The sequence below is a fragment of the Bemisia tabaci genome, chromosome 8, assembly GCF_918797505.1.
Source record: "Bemisia tabaci chromosome 8, PGI_BMITA_v3".
In the NCBI taxonomy this organism is placed as follows: Eukaryota; Metazoa; Arthropoda; class Insecta; order Hemiptera; family Aleyrodidae; genus Bemisia; species Bemisia tabaci.
This window is the reverse complement of record NC_092800.1, coordinates 41,515,926-41,535,195: the sequence shown is the minus strand read 5'-3', so window position 1 is coordinate 41,535,195 and position 19,270 is coordinate 41,515,926. Positions and strand designations below refer to the sequence as shown.

General features: G+C 41.0%; 1 protein-coding gene across 1 annotated transcript; it reads left to right on the top strand.

Moving 5' to 3' along the window:
- Positions 1-4,558: 4,558 nt before the first annotated feature.
- Positions 4,559-13,661, top strand: LOC109029790 (uncharacterized). Its single transcript, XM_072303065.1, has 4 exons — positions 4,559-4,782; positions 5,981-6,179; positions 8,914-9,376; positions 11,042-13,661. Exons 1-4 carry the CDS (start codon positions 4,591-4,593, stop codon positions 12,234-12,236), a joined length of 2,049 nt encoding a protein of 682 aa, XP_072159166.1. The 5' UTR covers positions 4,559-4,590; the 3' UTR covers positions 12,237-13,661.
- The last annotated feature ends 5,609 nt before the right edge of the window (positions 13,662-19,270 follow it).

Sequence of the window (19,270 nt, the reverse complement as noted above, 5' to 3'; positions counted from 1 at the left end):
TTATTGTCTCGAACCTTTGAAACAAATGGCCTAGGCAGCGCTTTTGCGTTTAATTATTTTTATTCAGCCCGGAAAGCGGAAGTGTTTTTTTTTTTTTTTTTCATCTTTGTCATCATTGCTTTTTGCAAAATTCACGTAGCTTTGTTTTTAAATCCGTTCATTAGTGCAACCACGTTCGCCTCTCTCTTTAACATTCGTTTTTTGAGCCGTCTATAGAGCTACTCACAACATTTTTTAATGTTTGTCAAAATAGCGTAGGTGAATGTACGCTGAACTGAGGGAGGGGAGAGGAAATGCACTACCTAATTGATTTAAAGTCGGACGTCCGCTCAAAAATTAAGGGGATTAACAGGATTTACAAGCAGCGCTATTGTGCGTCCGGCGAAACGGAAACCGTAAATATCTACGCTCATTTCTCTACCCAGTTCAATTTATGACAAAAAATTGCTTTCCTTCCCATCCTAACTCCTCATAATCCGGCCAAAGTATCATAAACGCCATGCGACGCTTTAAAATTTTCATTGTCATTTTATTTTTTTACACTGAAATTGTTGGTTGAATCTGTTTGAAAATTTCCCTGAATTTCATCGGCAGCACAAAAAAAAATTCAGTGAAATTTTCGGACAGCTTCGTTGAACAATTTCTCTGCAAGAAAATAAAATGGCGACGGAAATTTTGAAACGCCGCACAGCACTTGTGAATTGTGATATACTTTGGCCGGAAGATAACGAACTGTCGTGAGACCTATTTTTCTGGTTCATTGTCGATGTGGGTGATTGAAAATTGAAGAAAATTTCGGAACTTGGAAAAATATTCATTGCCAGATGTTTATATTCCTTTGAAGTTAATTACTGGTCATATTTTTTGAAGTCTTACCTAAGCTTTCTAAAAAAATTGCATTACTTTCGCTTAGTTTCTGCCGATGAATTTGACAAATGCCTTCAAATCCTAAGCTTTCTAAAAAAAATGCATTACTTTCGCCTAGTTTCTGCCAATGAATTTTATAAATGCCTTCCAATGTAATAGAAATTCATACTTAATTGGTCCCTTTAAACCGTGCAAGCTTTCTACAACTGTTTTTCTTTCACAAGGATACGGAGAACATTTAGACCAGCCGATCAGATTTTGGCTTGATCGAATGAGAATTTGCTTTATCGTATGGACAATCCCTCTCAATTTTCCAATTGGATATCCAATCTCACGATCAGTTGCCTTTGCTCCCCATCTATGGGTTTAACTCTTTCGTTTAGCGTGGGAGTTCCGCTAAAGGAGTGACAGGTGAATTGAACTCCCTTTGTTTGAGTTCCGCGAAAGCCCTGTTATATTAAGGCCGGGAGCACATGCAGCATAATAATAGTGGAACTTGGCTCGGGCCTAGAACAAAGGCAGCGTTTTGCATGGCTCTAGGGTGGATTCTTCGGGTGGGCGGCGCGGTGCGGGGGCGCTATTAATTTCTCTAATTGCCCCCGTGCGAATTTTCAACTTTCGGGATGTTTTGTAAACGCTGACCGGGTATGGCATCTAATTCGAATTCGTACTTCAATAGAACCGCTAATTCCATGTTGATCCCAGATCCGCCGTCCGCACCATTGTCAGGTTCCTGGCAAAATCAAAATCAGGTCAACCTGCGGCGAAAGGTCGGAGAGGCGTCCTCATGATCAACGCGCCTAGCCCACTTGAATGGGTGAGTTGCGCTGGTCACAGCCCTGGTAAACATTGGCAGTAGAATCTGTGTTCCAAATTACCATAGACCTACAGCCGGGTGTAAGATTTCCAATAGCTTCTATAGCCGGCACCACAATTTTTTATAGCCTTTTATAGCCGATAGCGATTAAGCAACAGCCTGGCGATAAAGTGTAAGCTAAACGTTACTAATTACGGATGCTAGGATTTAGTGAGTTTTTGGACTACCGCTCTCTTTTTTGGCCGTAGTATCTTGATTTATTTTGCGAGGAAAGCTCCGTACTTTTGAAGGATGCCTGCCATTCCTAATATGTTGGAGCGCCTTCAATTTCGATGATACTGTGCAATACCTCTGGTGTGAAATAGTTGCTTCAAGCGCCGTGGTACTGCGGCGCGGCGCGGCGGGCGGGCAGCCAGCGCGAAACCGCATTGGCGCCTACAAACCTAACAGGGATACTTCACGCATTGCGCAATGCGTGAAGTATCCCTGTTAGGTTTGTAGGCGCCAGTGCGCCGCTGCTCCGCTTTGTGTTAGGCTCTAATATTTAATCTCGTGGAGTCAGCGGTTTTCAACTCATGACTTTGAAATGTTTGCACACTCTGTATGAATTATTCTCATTTTAATTGATGAAAAAAAATATGTAGTAAAGGAAAATATAATGTGCGTTTTGTAAATATTAAGGTGATTCCGTACAAACTTAAGGATTTACAAAGCACACGAATTTCTACACAATTTCTTACAGCCTTTTATAGCCGATGCCGAAAAAGCAACAGCGTGTGTAGTACACATAAAGTGTAAAGCCCGGCGATAGGAACTATAGTCCGGCTGTATAATTTTTTATCGCTTCGCGTAGCCCGGCCGTATGATTTTCTCCACTTTCTACAGCCAGCTATATGATTTTCTATCGCCTTCTTCAGTCGGCTATAAGAACTCCTATGGTATTTTGAAACGCAGCTCCTATCGCCAATTTTTACCAGGGAGAACTGTATTTTGATGCTTGATTCTTGCAGATCAGCTAAAAAAATAAGATCCGTCCAAACAGCAAGTCTCTACGTTCAATATCCGTCGAGATATCGCTCTTTGAAAAATTCGGTTGATGACGTGATCCACCATGGTAGGTACACCACCCTTCGTTTTTTCCATCTTAGTTTCATCCAAGTTGCACAGTGAGTAACCATGCAAATGTGCGTCTCTCCTTCTGACTGATGAAACAAAGGTGGAAGAAACCAGGGGTGTCAACACTGCGGTGGATGACGTCAAAAACTCGACTTTTCGAAGGGCGATATCTCGGTTAGTATTGAACGTAGAAAGTTGCTGTTGGACAGTTTTTTTTTAGTTTCAGCTCATCTGAAAGAATCAAGCATCGAAACACGATTTTGTGTTTTTGTGAAATCGTGCGAATGAACGTGAAATCTGACCCATTGCGAGTGCATTTATGCGTTGCCATGCGCCTGACCGAGAAATTAGCAAGATTTGGCATTTTAACCTCGTGTAAACCCCCGTTTAAAGTTTAATTTTTCCCCGCTGCAACGCTCTGTCTAAGTCGTTCCAAAAATTACAGCCGCAGAGCCGAAATAAGAAATATTTTAAGACAAATTTCAACCTAAAAACTATAGATAAATTAGAAATAGCTTTATATACTTGATTAGATATGAAAATTAAATAATCTATAATTTTAATATGAGTCCAGTACTTGATTTTAGCTTACATTACTTCGAAGTGTCATGCTCTTTGAAGAGTTATGCTCATATCGACAAGAATGTTTATTCGTAAACTTCACTCCTTGATAGAGCTACATCAGAAAAAGCACTCGCGCTTCACCGTTAAGTCGGTAATTTCCAACGTAAACAAGCCTGAGGTGGACCATGAGAGCACTTTTCGATTTTCGCCTCTCCCTCCACTTGTTCTTATTTTCATTTCTCTCAAAATAAACGGTAGGGAACACACTTTTGTTATTGCATCGGATTCTTTACTCTCTTGATTGTTTTTCTTCGTCTGACCTTATCGTGACCGATTCGATTCCTTCCATTTCAGACTAGAAAGTGTCAAATATCCTCCCTTTAATCAAGTCCTTCTCTTGTTCATTCTTCGTTTGTGAGTCTAGAATGATCATGACACCCGCAACCCCTATTTTATTTTCACTCAAACGTATATGTTACTTATACCTTTCACCCTTAAGCCCCTACTCCGCGGTAAATGAAGGATTTCAGAGTTCAGAGCTATTTTCAAGAGAAAATGAAGTTATTATCTATTGCAGACTTTTAAAAAAAAGTCATAGCTGCTGTTCCAAATGAGTGCAATAAAATGTGTCCATTAAATTTCGCACAACTCATAAAAGAGAATACAAAATTCAAAACTTGATGAAGCCAAAACATATTTGATGATGGATGATAAAAACGCCATGCACGTATTCGAATGTTGCCAAATTTTCTCTCGGAAAGGATTAAATTTAGAAAAAAGTTATGAATATTTTTCATTGAAATGTCCAGACTTTTTAAATCAAATTACGAACAAAATTCTCCGAAAAATCTAAAGAGAAATATTCACAAATTTTCCTGAAAATTCGTGATTTTTCGCGGGAAATTTGGCAACACCTGATGGCTCATACGGCGTTCTTGCTCAGCACGGCAGATATCTCTGTGTATAATAACTGCGATCGAATTTTCTGAAGTTTGACGAAAATGATAGGTGAAAAATAATGTTTGAATCGTAATCTTGTATATACACCCATTTTCCAAATTCTTTGTAAAGACGTTAAAAGCCTGTGACGCTGAATGTCTTTAAATATATTAACTGACTAACTATTTTTGAAGAAATGTCGTTGGTATTCGATCAATACGATGAAAAATGGAGAAGCATTGTTTTAATCTACGTGTATTCTTTTTGTGTTCCAGTGTGAGGAGCAGATGATAAGTGGGGATATGGGGATCTTCGCGTCCCGCGCTGGGCCCAATGCGTGCTGGCACCCGGCGTGTTTTGTGTGTTGCGTCTGTAAGGAGCTCCTCGTCGACCTGATCTACTTCTGGCGAGCCAACAAGCTTTACTGCGGCCGCCACCACGCCGAAACGCTCAAGCCACGCTGTTCCGCTTGCGATGAGGTTAGACAACTGACATATTTTCCTTCATTTTTTCAATTAGAAAAAAATAGAGAAAAAAAATTAAAGAAAAAAATTTCAGTTCAACCGAATGAACGAGTGGATTGAATTTTATTGAACGCTGCTACTCGTTAAGGCTAAAGATTGTACTCATTTGATAGAATACGATTTTTAAAGACTTCCAAGTAAATTAAGTGAGAAGATTAAGAAGTAGGTTTAAAAATTGTGTAATTGCCGTATGAAGTCAGGCAAGTATTTGCCAAATATTTATTTACTCATTTCTGTTTTTAAACTTTTGATTAAACTCGCAAACCGCCCTATCTTTGTTCAACAACGACTTATGAACTCAATGAGTGATACATTTTGTCAAAACAAAATAAAAAATTGAAGACAAATTGAAGGCGCCTCGGCTTCTCAATGCCTAGGTCCGGATACAACTATTCGTGTTCTTAGGATGTCCGCGTTGCATACACGAAAAATTGTAGGCGCTCTGTTTTAAGTACGCACAACGCTTGACCGCGGTTATTAGTGCTTAAGGGTTTTCTACGTTGCCTTAACAATCGTGTTTGCGTGAAACCCTGGAATTCGAATGCGCCGTGTTGTATATCGACAGCGTTGCAAAATTGTGCAGATTAGGAAAATGTTATCAGTATAGTAAGCTGTAGGAATGAAATCTGCGGTACCTTTGTGGACATGTTTTTTGAGAAAAATTTGCACTATCTTACACGCTGCCGTGATGTAACACGGTGCATTCGAATTTCTAAGATTTCATGATGAATACAATTGTAAATGCAACATAGAAACTTCTTGAAAACTAACAACCTCCGCTTCATGTTGCGTTGTGCAAGAGAAAACTGTTAAAACGCCTGCAAATTTTTGCGTATGCAACACGGACATCCTTAGAACTTGAATAGTCGTATCCAGACCTAGGCATAGAAAAAGGCATTTTCAATTTTAATTGAAATAAAATCGGTCGATTTGTAATCATCCAAACGATTTCTAGGAGTCTTTCGGATGATCAGCAGCAATTTGACAAAGAACAGGGGCTTTTCTCAATGAAATTTTCCGGTCAGAGGATTCTGAGCCCGTTTTCTCAAAACTTTATTTTTGCACTTACTGCTCTCTTCACTATTACGGCAGAGGAGGTCCGAACAAAGAGACATGATTTTCGTGTTGTAATATTTATTGGTGGTGATTGCAGATAATCCTGGCGGACGAGTGCACGGAAGCAGAGGGACGGGCCTGGCATATGAAACACTTCGCGTGTCTGGAGTGTGATCGGCAGCTTGGCGGGCAACGCTACATCATGCGCGATGGGAGACCCTACTGCCTCCATTGTTTCGACGCCATGTTCGCCGAGTACTGCGACTCTTGCGGAGAGCCCATCGGAGTTGACCATGGTAAGAATCGAATCCGAACCTACTACTAGAGTACCTGTATAGGAAGACTACCGACGGATCGGTTCATGGAGGGCTTAGGGCCCAAAAGTGCAGCCACCCTTCTAACCAACTTCTAACGCACAAAATTTCACTGCCAGTCTGCAGATTCCAATTCTAACCAAGATGGCCAAGAATGCACAGAAATGAGCGTTCATCCGCGAGATTGAGTGAATTTATGCAAAAACGGAGTCAAACACGTGCTTAATAAAGGACGGTTCGTAACAATAGTATCGGTAAATCGCTCTGGATAATGGAAATTCATAGGTTGGCTGCCCTTTTGGGCCCTAACCTTATTCGCGGAGGCATCGGTGAAGGCCTGATGGACTTTCGGAGTTGCAGATCTGTCGGTACTCTCCCTATACAGGTACTCTACCCACTACTTATCCTTATACTGTAATTGGACTGCATTTTGCAATTTGGACCTGTAAATTCTGGCCCGGATTAAAAACAACGTGTGTGCCATTAGTTTCCCTATGCACTTAAGTGTTTTTTCAGATGAGCCAGAATTTAGAGGTCCAAATTGCAAAATGCAGTCCAATTTGGACCGCGATTAGCAGGAAACAACCGAGGTAAACCAGCTAATGCCAAATTTAATCGGCCAATTCAATTTTTGAAAAGAGAACGTTTGTGCGGATTCCTTTGAAAATTTCAAGGAATTTGCATTGTACTGCGCAGAAAGTTCACTGGAATTTGCACAAAAATCCGCACGACCGTTTTCAGGTAAAAAATTAAATTGCCATTAATTAATTATAAATTTGGCAATAAGTTGCTTGGTTCCTTTCTGCTTAACGCGGTCAATTTTTGCCGGAGACAATTAAAGACCCTGGCAGATCTCGGTTGATTCAGTAGTTTGCGCAGTACTGCCGTGCTACGTAAAAACGCCTCATGAACCATCAGGCATTGCCAACTCCCCTTCGATAAATCATAAATTTTCGGGAAAATTCGTAAACATTTGGAATTCAATTTTTCAGAGAATTTTGTTCGTAATTTGATCCGGAAATTTTGGATATTTCAAGGAAAAATATTCATATCTTTCTTCAAAAATAAATATTTTCTAAGAGAAAAGGTAAAATTTGAATGCTCATACGGCGTTTTTGCTTAGCACGGCAGAACTGACTGCTAACTCAGAGGTCCCGGGTTCAAATCATCGAATGCCGACCAGGATGACAAAATTTCATGGTCCCAGATCTTGTCACTTTGAGGGTGCACGAATGTTTGCTCTCTCTTTCTCTCTCCCCCCCCTCTCTCTCTCTTTTATCCGTCCTTCTTCTTTCCATTTCAATTTTGTCTGGGTCCTTGTCAGCAAAAGAGAACCATCGATTGAAGTTGCAGAAATAGTGGGTGCAATTTCAGGATTGGGGCGCCTTCAATTCGAGTGATACTTCCAGCATATCCGGGAAGTTTGTTTAGTTGCGTGACCTAACTTAACCCAATCTGACTCTGTTGCGATTGATTCCCGAGCTTTGAGACAGCTCAGAACTGTAACACTACCTTGTTTAGACGTTCCGGAATTACTTTTCATGCATTATTTCTTCCCAAAAAACCCATCTTTTTTTTTTGTCGAAGTTTTTAGTGAATTTTTGTCACTTAGTAGGCACCAGACTTAGCGTAGAATGTTCTATTGATCGAAGATGCAAGAATAGTGTGTACAAATTGAGGATTGGGGCGCCTTCAATTCGAGTGATACTTCCAGCATATCCGGGAAGTTTGTTTAGTTGCGTGACCTAACTAAACTCAAACCGACTCTGTTACGATCGGTTCCCAAGCTTTGTAACCAATCAGAACCACAACACTCGGACATATGTAATTACTGCAAAGACAAACATTTGCTCCAACGTTTCAGAATTACTTTCTGAGTATTATTTTTTACAAGGAAACTCATCAAATTTTTTTTCGTGAAGTTTCGGGTGAATTTTTGCCATTTTGTAGCTTTGGTAGGTCAATGCTATCTCGGCTCCTCCAATCGATTTCTGTGTAACTTGGTGTAAGATAATATTTTCGCACGGGAAACTCGAATTTTCAGTCAAGTTTTCAAAATTCCCAAATCCCAGACGACGAACGTGACCTAAATTGCTATATTAGCGGTTTCAACGTCTCTCATGTTTTCCCTTCCCTTTTGCCTCTTCTAATTTGCCATCCTCGTTTTCCATTTTCCTTCACTTCTTCTATTTCCTTCATCTACTACCTCGTCCTACCTCCTTTTCCTACTCCTAATTCATAACTTCTTCTTCACCCTCTTTTCTCTCTTTGCATTCCTGTACCTCTTCTTTTCCTACTTTTTCTTTTTGTCTTCTCCTTCTTCTTCCTCTTCTTCCTTATCTTACTCTTCTTCCTTCTTCTTCCTCTCTCCTTCTTCTTCTTCTTCTTCCTCTGTTCTTCTTCCTCTCTCCTTCTTCTTCTCCTTCTTCTCCTTCTTCTCCTTCTTCTCCTTCTTCTTCTTCTTCTTCTGCCTCTCTTCTTCTTCTTCTTCTTCTTTGGAAATCTTCTTACATTAATGATGAAATTTTCCGTGTCGCAGGTCCTCCTTCTTCTCTTTGTCCTTCTTCTTCCTCTTCTTCCTTATCTTAGTCTTCTTCCTTCTTTTTCCTCTTCTTCTTCCTTTCTTCTTCTTCTTCCTCTCTTCCTCTTCTTCTTCTTCTTCTTCTTCTTCTTGGGAAATCTTCTTACATTAATGACGAAATTTTCCGTGTCGCAGGTCAAATGAGCCACGAAGGACAACACTGGCACGCGACGGAGCAATGCTTCTGCTGTCACACGTGCCGGGCGGCGCTCCTGGGTCGACCGTTCCTCCCGCGGCGAGGCGCCATCTACTGCTCAATCGGGTGCAGCAAAGGGGAGCCACCCACGCCCTCGGACAGCTCCGGCCATCCCCCCGGTCCCCCCGGCCCGGGACTCCCCAACGGGGGCACCCCCAACCACATCCACACTCATACCAACACCCTCACCCACGATCCTCAGGCCGCACCACCCTCCCCCTCCCGCAATCACCTCCACTCCCGGCCCCGCTCCGAGGCCTCCTCCACCCCCTCCACCTCCCCTGCTCGCAATCGCCGCACCCCCACCCTCCCCTCGCCCGCCCCATCTTCAGAGTCGCTTCACTCCACACCACCTGCCCATAGCAATCACCTGCCCAATGGAATCGTTCACACCAAGAACAAGTGAGTAACCTACCGCCTTTAACTTTGAGTCTTGCACTGAAAAAAACACTCCGGCCGTGGAAGCTGTACTTACGGGCAATATAGAGATACCGTCCGTGTTCCGGGCTCAGAGGCCAAAAGTTCCGGGCTGAAAGTTCACTTCGACTGCTCCGTGTGCTACGCTCGGAACTTTCGGCCTCTGAGCCCGGAACACGGACGGTATCTCTATATAGCCCGTAAGTACGGCTTCCACGGCCGGAGTGCTTTTTTCAGTGTGAAAGAAGAAAAAATGCTCTTAATTAAATTTCCAGACATTTTGGACTTTCAAAGAATATTTCAAGAAGAACTCCCAGAGAATATTTGGACCGAGTTAAGCAGAAAGGAACCAACCCACATTTTGGAAAAAATTGAGTTATGAGTGATTTTGAACTCAACCACTGCTCTACTATCTATCGCCAAAAATTCAAAGTTTTTGTTGGAGCAAATTTTGCAGAAATCGAACTTGAAGTTTATCTTTTACATTGAGTCTTATGCAGGAGTCAAACTTTAAACCTCTTTTTCTCGGTTCGATCCCGATGTGGCTTGGTTCCTTTCTGTTTAACTCCGTCCATTTATGAAAGGATACAGATAAATCTGTAGAAATTGTGTGCTTTGATAATAACTGAGCGTTTCTCTTAATCGTGGAGTAGGAAAGACAATTTTCAAAGTCGCTGACAGCGCTGAGCGTCCGTGTAGTTCCACTATCGAGCTGTTCCAAAAACCAATCTTTTCAACAAAAATTTTATGTTCATTGTCCAGATTTTGAAAGAGGGGGGTTAAATTTTTTGTGGGTTAACTGACATTTTTTCAGAGACGGCTAGCAATCCTTGAAAGTTACAAAATCGGTTTTTGTGCTCCAAAGTTGAAAGTCTAGTAGAGTCTGTTAATCTCAAAAATAAGTAATTTTGCCATCTTGAAAAAAGTCACTTTTGGCTGTAAACGTACGGAAAATCTTTAAAGTGCAACTCTCTGTTAGAGGCAACACCCTTTGCCAGCTGCGATCCTGATTTTTAATTTATGAGCTGGAAAATTCGAACTTAATTTACAAAATATTTATAAAAAATATATTTTTTTTAGAATCTGCTCTCATTTTAAAAATGAATTAATCTGAACCTGAATAATAATAAAACTGCCGTGCTATAGATGAACGCCGCGTGAACATTTTGAGAGTTGCCAAATTTCCTTCAATAAAATGTTTATTTTGGAGGAAAGGTATGAATATTTTTCCTCGAAATTTTCTTTAGGTGAAATTGCAAACAACATTGCCTGAAAAATTGGAGGAAAAATATTTACAATTTCACCAGGTAATTCGTGTTTATATATGGAAATTTTGCGACGCCTGAAGGTTCATACACTGGAAAAAAAAGAATCTTAAATTTGCCGCCAAGAAGTATCCCTTCTTAAATCAAGAATTTTTCTGGTTGTTACAAGCTACTTTTTTGCTTAACCCAAGCATTATTTTTCTTGTATCAAGAAAAAGTCAGCTTAAAGCAAGAAAAAAAAATTTCTTGGCGGCAAATTCAAGAATCATCATGCTACTTTTTTTTTTTTCAGTGTACGGTGCTTTTCCTTAGCACGGCAGCATAGAAGTGTGAATATTTTAAATTATATACTGAGCTCTAACGGAGATTTCATTTTCCGTTTCAGACCAAATTCCCTGAAAGCAACCCAAAGCAGTAGCTCCCTTCAAATATCCCAGAATCTACCTCCAGTGCGATCACCAAAGATGGGACGGCGAGCGCTTCAGCGGACCTCATCAGGACCAAGTTCCCCCACTCCGCCATCCCCGAACGTCGTGCGAGGCCTCCCACCGCTACCCAGCACCCCTTCCAAAGGCCTGGACCGAGTCCTCCTCGAGCGGAACCTAGAGAAACTAATCACCGAAAAACCAACCCCTAGCGGCACGAGTAGCCAAGAATCCGGTTCCTGCAACCTGGACATCGACCGGATCCTTCGAGAGTGCGCCGGGAACGTGAGTCTCCAGTCGCAGGTGGAACACCTCCTAGTCAACCGCTCCGACTCCAGCCCCCTAGACAAACTATTCCTCGACAACGGCATTTCGTTACGACTGCAAGCAGAGCTGGAGAAGCTCATCGCGGAGAGCGGAGCCAACTCCGTGCGTAGCGAGCTGCAACGACTGCTGTTCCAACAGAGCACCCACAGCATGCAGTCCGAGCTCATCGCTCGACTGATAACCGGGAGCAACGCTCCACTCGGTAAAGACCTACAACTGGCCGATCTGAGTCTGAGCTTGGACTCGTGGAAACCTCAACTGACGGACTCCAAGCCGGCGAACAAACTCGCTTTCTCGATGCCGGATCTGGCCGCTCAGTCGGGGAATTCTCCGCAGAAGAAGAATAAAGGGAACTTGAGCGTGAGGTTTCAAGGTGCCAAGAGCGACGACTCCATCGATCAGATTCCGAGCAGACGATCTCGTCATCGGGACGAGCGGGATTTCGACCCTGATAGACGGTCTCGTCATCGGGAAGAACGGGATTTCGACCCTGATAGACGGTCTCGTCATCGGGAAGAGCGAGATTTCGACCCTGATAGACGGTCTCGTCATCGGGAAGAACGGGATTTCGACCCTGATAGACGGTCTCGTCATCGGGAAGAGCGGGAATACGATTCGGATAGCTACTGTTCGACTTGTTCCTCTAGTTCGAGTAGTGATGACCTGACGGTTTACCAGCTGCCCCAGCGACGTGCCTATGGAGGAGTGCGGATTTCCTACGTGCCCAACGACACTCTGGCCTGCGCCAAGAGGCAGCAGTCCATGGCGAATTCGCCCATCTCCCCGCTCAAGAAGAAGCAGGATGACAAAAGTTGCATCATTTCCTGATACTTCTTCCAGTACTTTAGTTGAGAGCTCAGGGCTTTGCTCAAGAAACCGTGCAGTAAGTAAGATTGCTGGGCTTGTCTTTCCTCGTTATTTGGGCCGCGTTAAACAGGAAGGAGCCAAGCTACATCAGCTATTGCCGAATTTAATTGGGCAATTGAATTTTTTACATGAAAACAGTTGTGCGGATTTTCGTGCACATTTCAGTGGATTTTCTCCGTAGTACGAAGCAAATTCCTCAAAATATTCAAAAGAATCCATACACACGTTCTCTCGTAAAAGCTTAAATTGCCCAATTAAATTTGGCAAAAGCTGATGTGGCTTGGCTCCTTTCTGTTAAACGCGGTCCATTTTGTCTTATCACATGTATAAGCCCATACTTGAGGAGATTATTTTCATGAGATAGATAGGTGTGTTAAAGTCAAATTACCTACACATACTCAACTTTTTTCATGAGGAAATTTTAAAGGCCGATGTATTGTTATTGAAATAGGTGCATACCGCCTAAATACTGGGCCGTAAAATTTTCTGGATATTCACTCAAACCTGCAATTGGAAATTGATTTTTTTCCTTTGCGTATGTGGTTCAGCAAGAGTGAATAATATCGTGCAATTTTTCCATAATTTTTCGTGAAAAAGTGTCCATTCTCGTTAAGGCGATTTCTAAGGGTTCCTATCAAATAATTTTCTGAAAATTCTGAATTTTACTAGAACGCGTTTTAACTGTCCCTTTTTTGATGTAAATGGTCAAAATATTTTTTTTCTTTCTTGTTACACTTTTTTTATCCTCTTATAAAAATTCAACTTATCATTTGTTGTGGTTGAGTATTTTGTTCTAAGGTTCAGTTGATGATTGGACCCTATCTTGAGACGGCGGAATCTCACAAGCTTTTGAATTTTCTCAGAGGAAATGCCAATCTCAGAGACTTTTTCTATATCTTTACACCAGTCTACCATTTTAAATTTTCCTATGTATTCATTAATCTACTCTAGGTAATTTATTTTTCATATCATCATAGTCATTTGAGTGTTTTTGTAAATAAACAGTATTGTAAAGATTACAGATACTTTTTTATGTTGTACCTTGTTCGATCACGAATTATTTTTGGTAATGTGTTTGTTCTATGCAATTTTTTACTCTGTTAAGTTTATTGTAAAAAAATACGAATTTTGAATAATAAGAAATCGTTATTCAAAAACGTTGTTGTTTCTTTGTAATTATGATGCGAAGGGCGTGGAATAGTCCGTGCACCCCCTCTCACCTTGCCAATTCCATTAGAATCGTCTAATTTTCAAAATCTAAGGATTTTTATGAACCTCAGGGTATACGTGACAAGTCTCCGCAGACAGCAGTTTCATCGAAAAAAAAGGTGCTGTGGTAACACCACAGATGTTAAAACAATTTGTTAAAACTCTTGGATGTTGCCGTAACACCGTGTTAACATCCTAGGATGTTACTTTTACATCCTAGGATGTTACTTTAACACCAGAGTGTTAATAACAACATCCGAGAGTTGTCACAGACCTATTTGTTTGACTTCTTTTTTTTTCGGTGTTGATTTACTTATACGTATTTACCTATGCCTGAATGCGGGGCTCTTGCGTCTTTTTGCACACACTAGATCTCCCGCCAAAAATTAGCAATATTTTCATACACAAAAAAAAATCGATTGAATGAGTCCAACGTTCTGTGTTCCATACCGGGATTCGGCAAACTGCCACCCGTTTCCTAGAATTACGGATAACTGCCACCCGTCATGAAAACTGCCACCCTTGCAAATATGACAACTACCACTGGACTGACGCGTCTCGCGGCCGCGCGGTTCGGGATTGCACACTTAAACGGGCTGAGGACTGTCTGTTGAAAAGCTTACTAGATAAAAATCATTTTCAGAAAATCAAATAAGAAATGAGCGATCATTTTCAAACGGGCGTTTTGGTTTGAGTAAAACCTCGTCAAAGTTTAAAATTTTAAAATCGTAAAGAAACATAATCTCCCCTTTTTTATTTAAAGTTTTTGAAATTAAAAACAAGCAATTTTTTACATGTCACTGTCAGTTTTCCTAGAATTAGTTTTACGTTTGGAAGTTTTTTTTACCTTTAGAAGTTTTTTTCTTTGTTTTATTTTTTGTTACTCTCATCAATTTTTCTATTTTTTACTGAATTTGAAAGAAATTCTTTTTATGAAATCGTAAAGATTCATAATTTGCTGCGGCCGAAATTCATGCCGGTGGCACTTGTCCGCACGGGAGGCATTTGTCAAATTTACACGGGTGGCAGTTTTCATGGCATTTTCCCTAAATTTCTGACCCGGGTGGCAGTTTGCCATCACCCTCCATACCAATCGAACTAGTCCATTTTTCGAGGTAAGATTTCAATACACAAAATCGGACGTATGATCGAACTTTTTGATCGAACCAAACTGACAGAGAAAGTTCGATTAAAGCAATCAAGTTTTCGCTCCTCTGAATTGAAATTTTCGCTTCGATGAATCAATCAGATACTTCGATCGATATGGAAAACCAAATGTTCCGTAACGTACAACCTTACTTACCCACACTCTTTATTTTTAGAAATTGAGGTCAATAAGTCAGAATTCCTTAACCCCTCTGATACGAAGATGAAACATTCACAAAAAAAATCGTAACCAAGGATAAAAATATGTATTTGTATGTTAGTCTTTGTTCCGTATTTTTTGTGCAATCCTTACTCTCCTAAATTCTGAACTTACTAATAACAAGCATCCCTGTAATTGTTCCATCTGTTTCAACCGACGATAGTTATGCCTGAATTTCAACTCGATCAGAATGATAAACATTATCTCCGTCGTATTATTTTGCCCCAATAAAAGAAGTGTGTTAAGAACAGAACATATCGGGCAGCAATCTCACAACTTGTAGCTAACTGGCTGATCAATGGGAGATTAGAGTCAGATCCTATGTAGTTGAAGGCATTCGAAATTTTTTCCTAAATCCCGATGCTCGGCGAAACTTCCTGAGCCTAGAAACAGTCAAAAACTCACCGAAGACAAGTGTTTTTGACCAATTTCTGCCAGGCGTTTACTGCGAATAGCGCCAAGCAGCGAACTCGTGAAGCTTTTTGACTGGAAAATCGCATGTAGCGGGTCATTTTCAAGCGGGTTTGCTTGGTTTCGGCCCGATTGGCGAACTTTTGATTTTGACCCTAAAGATAATCCATGTTGATTTGTCTCGATTTTGGTCGTGGAAAGAAATTTCGAGATTACAATCGGATCCTATGTAGTTGAAGTCGCTAGATCAATTGAACATGGTCTGGAGGCTCAACGAATCTTCTTGAGCCAAGGAAACTTCAAAAAATCACAGAAAACGGGTGTTTTTTTACAGTTTCTGCGCCCAATATTAACAGGTATATTGTATTTTGCAAGATGCAGTATATGATGTTATAATCCACCGCCTTGAGGCATACGATAATTGCATTTACGTCGTGGCCGTATTGCTCAGTCGGTAGTGAATGAAATGCGCACTGGTTGCTTCACGTGCGTAAGATGGATAGGACCAAAGTGGGAGGGAAAATTATATTCACAACCGAGATGGGTGACACAATAAATCGTGTCTTTCAATAGTCCTGAGCTCAGGTTCATTTATTGGTGGTATCCAATTACCTGTAATCATATCAGATTAAATGACCTCCAGGCAGATAAAATAATGGACCAGTAGATAAGGTACGAATTTCAGCATTCCGATACATGTTTCTTAACCAAAATTTTACGTAAAACACGATGCACACAACGAAAATTACCGAAATTAACTCCTTACGAAGATATTTAATGATTCTTAATGCGTGAATTCAAACCACCCGCTCATGAAAACACAATGCTCTACGTGATTCACATCGCGCGCTAAACGTTATCATGACAGTCTCTGCGATATAAAAATCTGGCAACCTTAATCTTGACGCTTTGGCTCAGTTATAGCAAATTACTAATAGTATGAACAACACATGATGGGAAATGAACATTGCTCGATTGAGAAGCTTGCTGAAACCGTTGTAGTGGGCGATTTGACTCACGTAGAGTTTTGAGTTTCTTGTGAGCGGGCAGTTCAAATTCCTCGTAACCAATGTGAAATAAAAACGTTAATATCTTCGTTAGGAGTTGGTTTCCGTAGTTTTCGTTGTGTGATCGTTTTCCACGTGAAATTCTGGTTAAGAAACATGTATCAGATCGCTTAAATTCGTACCTTGTCTAGTGGTCCATTGTATGATACGGTGTGGTGTCTCAGCGCAACATTATCGTAATGCACAAGTGAGCGAACTCAGTTATCCTTCAATTCAGAAGTTATGCAATTTGCGTCACCGAGGAGTTGATTTAGTCGTATTTAGATCTTTTTACCACACGACATGCGATCGTCATCCGAGAAATATAAATACAAAATGGACCACCAGACAAGGTGCGAATTTAAGCAATCTGATACATGTTTCTTAACCAGAATTTCACGTAGAACACGATTTTTACAACGAAAATTACTGAAACCAACTCCTAACGAAGAGATTAACGTTTATATTTCACATTGGTTACGAGTAATTTGAACTGCCCGCTCACAAGAAACTCAAAGCTCTACGCGAGTCAAATCGCGCACTACAACAGATTCAGCAAGCTTCTCAATCGAGCAATGTTCATTTCCCGCCATGTGTTGTTCAAACCATGAGCAATCGCTATAGCTGAGCTAAAGCGTCAAGATTGAGGTTGCCAGATTTTTATATCGCAGAGACTGCCATGATAACGTTTAGCGCGCGATGTGAATTACGTAGAGCATTGAGTTTTCACGAGCGGGTGGTTTCATCAAGCAATTCACGCATCAAGAATCTTTAAATATCTTCGTAAGGAGTTAATTTCAGTTATTTCTGTTGTGCTCATCGTGTTCAACGTGAAATTTTAGTTACGAGACATGTATCGGAATGCTGAAATTCGTACCTTGTCTAGTGGTCCATTGAAGGCATTTCACAAGTACTGACAAGAAGAAAAAGTGTGAGATAATAATGTTATACCTCAACAGCGGAGTCCACTAAAGTCGGTTTTTTGTCAGGTCTTCAATACTTTAAGATCTCTAACAACTTGAATGCCGGTTATGGGACATTTCGTCAACGATTTTTTGTCCGCGCACCTGTTTTTTTCCAGTAATTTACGTCCACGCGTTTTTTTCGGCACGAGAGTTTTGATCCACGTGCCAGTTGAGACCCAAGTTAATTGGCCCAGATGTAAATACAAACGACCATTGCTCACGACGTGTTTGGATAGAAATGTATAATGTCTTGGAAGAATGAGGGTATGCTTGTTTTTTGTTTTGTCTGTTCGGTCCAACGGAGAATAATATACAGGGTGTACCAAAAGTCTGTCCCACCCCTGCTAACTTTTGAACGAATTGAGCTAGGGTAATGAAACTTTGGGAATGTTCCTATCTCAAAGGGGACCATCTTTTGGGGGGGTCAAAATTTTGGTTCCCCCTCAGGGGGGCGCGGGGGGCCCCCAACTTTTTTTTTTTCAAATGGCAACCCCTATCTTGTGATACCTCATTCGAAAGAGCATTAAAAACTAAGAATTTTGGCGCAAACCGCAGATCAATATCTTAATTTTTGACCGAGTTATGATAGGTCAAAGGTCAAATTTGACCTATTTTCAAAAAATCATAGGTCCGGTTCAAATTATCGTAAAGAAAAAAAGAAAACGGAAAAATTTACCAAATTGTGTCCGCTTTTGAGTAAAAATTGCAGAAATCACTTCGATTTAATTTTGAGGGGGGGCTCGGACCCCCAAATACGTCAATTCAAAGATCATTCAATTTTCCCGCGAAATAAGCCAATTTCCCCTAGATTTGCCTCCACATTATCTCAGTAAGGTCAAAATCAGTTCAATATTACCTTGGCAAGTCCCCAAATTTCGGGAAAAGTTAAAAAAAAACGAAATTTAAGGTGATTAAATTTGACCGTTTAAATTTCGTTTTTTTTTAACTTTTCCCGAAATTTGGGGACTTGCCAACGTAATGTTGAACTAATTTTGACTTTACTGAGATAATGTGGAGGCAAATCTAGGGGAAATTGCCTTTTTTCGCGGGAAAATTGAATGACCTTTGAATTGACGTATTTGGGGGTCCGAGCCCCCCCTTAAAATTACAGCGAAGTGATTTCTGCAATTTTTACTTAAAAGCGGACACAATTTGGTAAATTTTCCCGTTTTATTTTTTTCTCTACGATAATTTGAACCGGAGTTATGATTTTTTGAAAATAGGTCGAATTTGACCTTTGACCTATCATAACTCGGTCAAAAATTAAGATATTGATCTGCGGTTTGCGCCAAAATTCTTAGTTTTTAATGCTCTTTCGAATGAGGTATCACAAGATAGGGGTTGCCATTTGAAAAAAAAAGTTGGGGGCCCCCCGCGCCCCCCTGAGGGGGAACCAAAATTTTGACCCCCCCAAAAGATGGTCCCCTTTGAGATAGGAACATTCCCAAAGTTTCATTACCCTAGCTCAATTCGTTCAAAAGTTAGCAGGGGTGGGACGGACTTTTGGTACACCCTGTATGGTTGAGAGTTTTGGTAAAAATGGGGGAGCGTCAATTCCATGAGACAAAATTCACTAAAACTCTCTACACCTCTTTGGTGTAACAGGACTTAATTATCTTTCAAGAAATTCCCACCTTGTTATACCTGAACCGGATAAACCTCTTTATTTGCCTCACCTAAAGGCTCTTAGATTTTTCCTGTGTACGATAAGTATCTTGATTTATTTTGCGAGGAAAGATCTGTACTTTTAAAGGATACCTGTCATTCTTAATACGTTCAATTTCGTATAATAATGTGCAGCACCTCTGTTGTGAAATAGTTGCTTCAGGCGCCGCCGCACGGCGGGCGGGCGGCCAGCGCGAAACGCGCATTGGCGCCTACAAACCTAAGTGGATACTTCAAGCATTGTGCAATGCGTGAAGTATCCACTTAGGTTTGTAGGCGCCAGAATTCAAAATAGCGGCGCCCTGAGCGCCAGCCAATTTTCCTGACGTTATT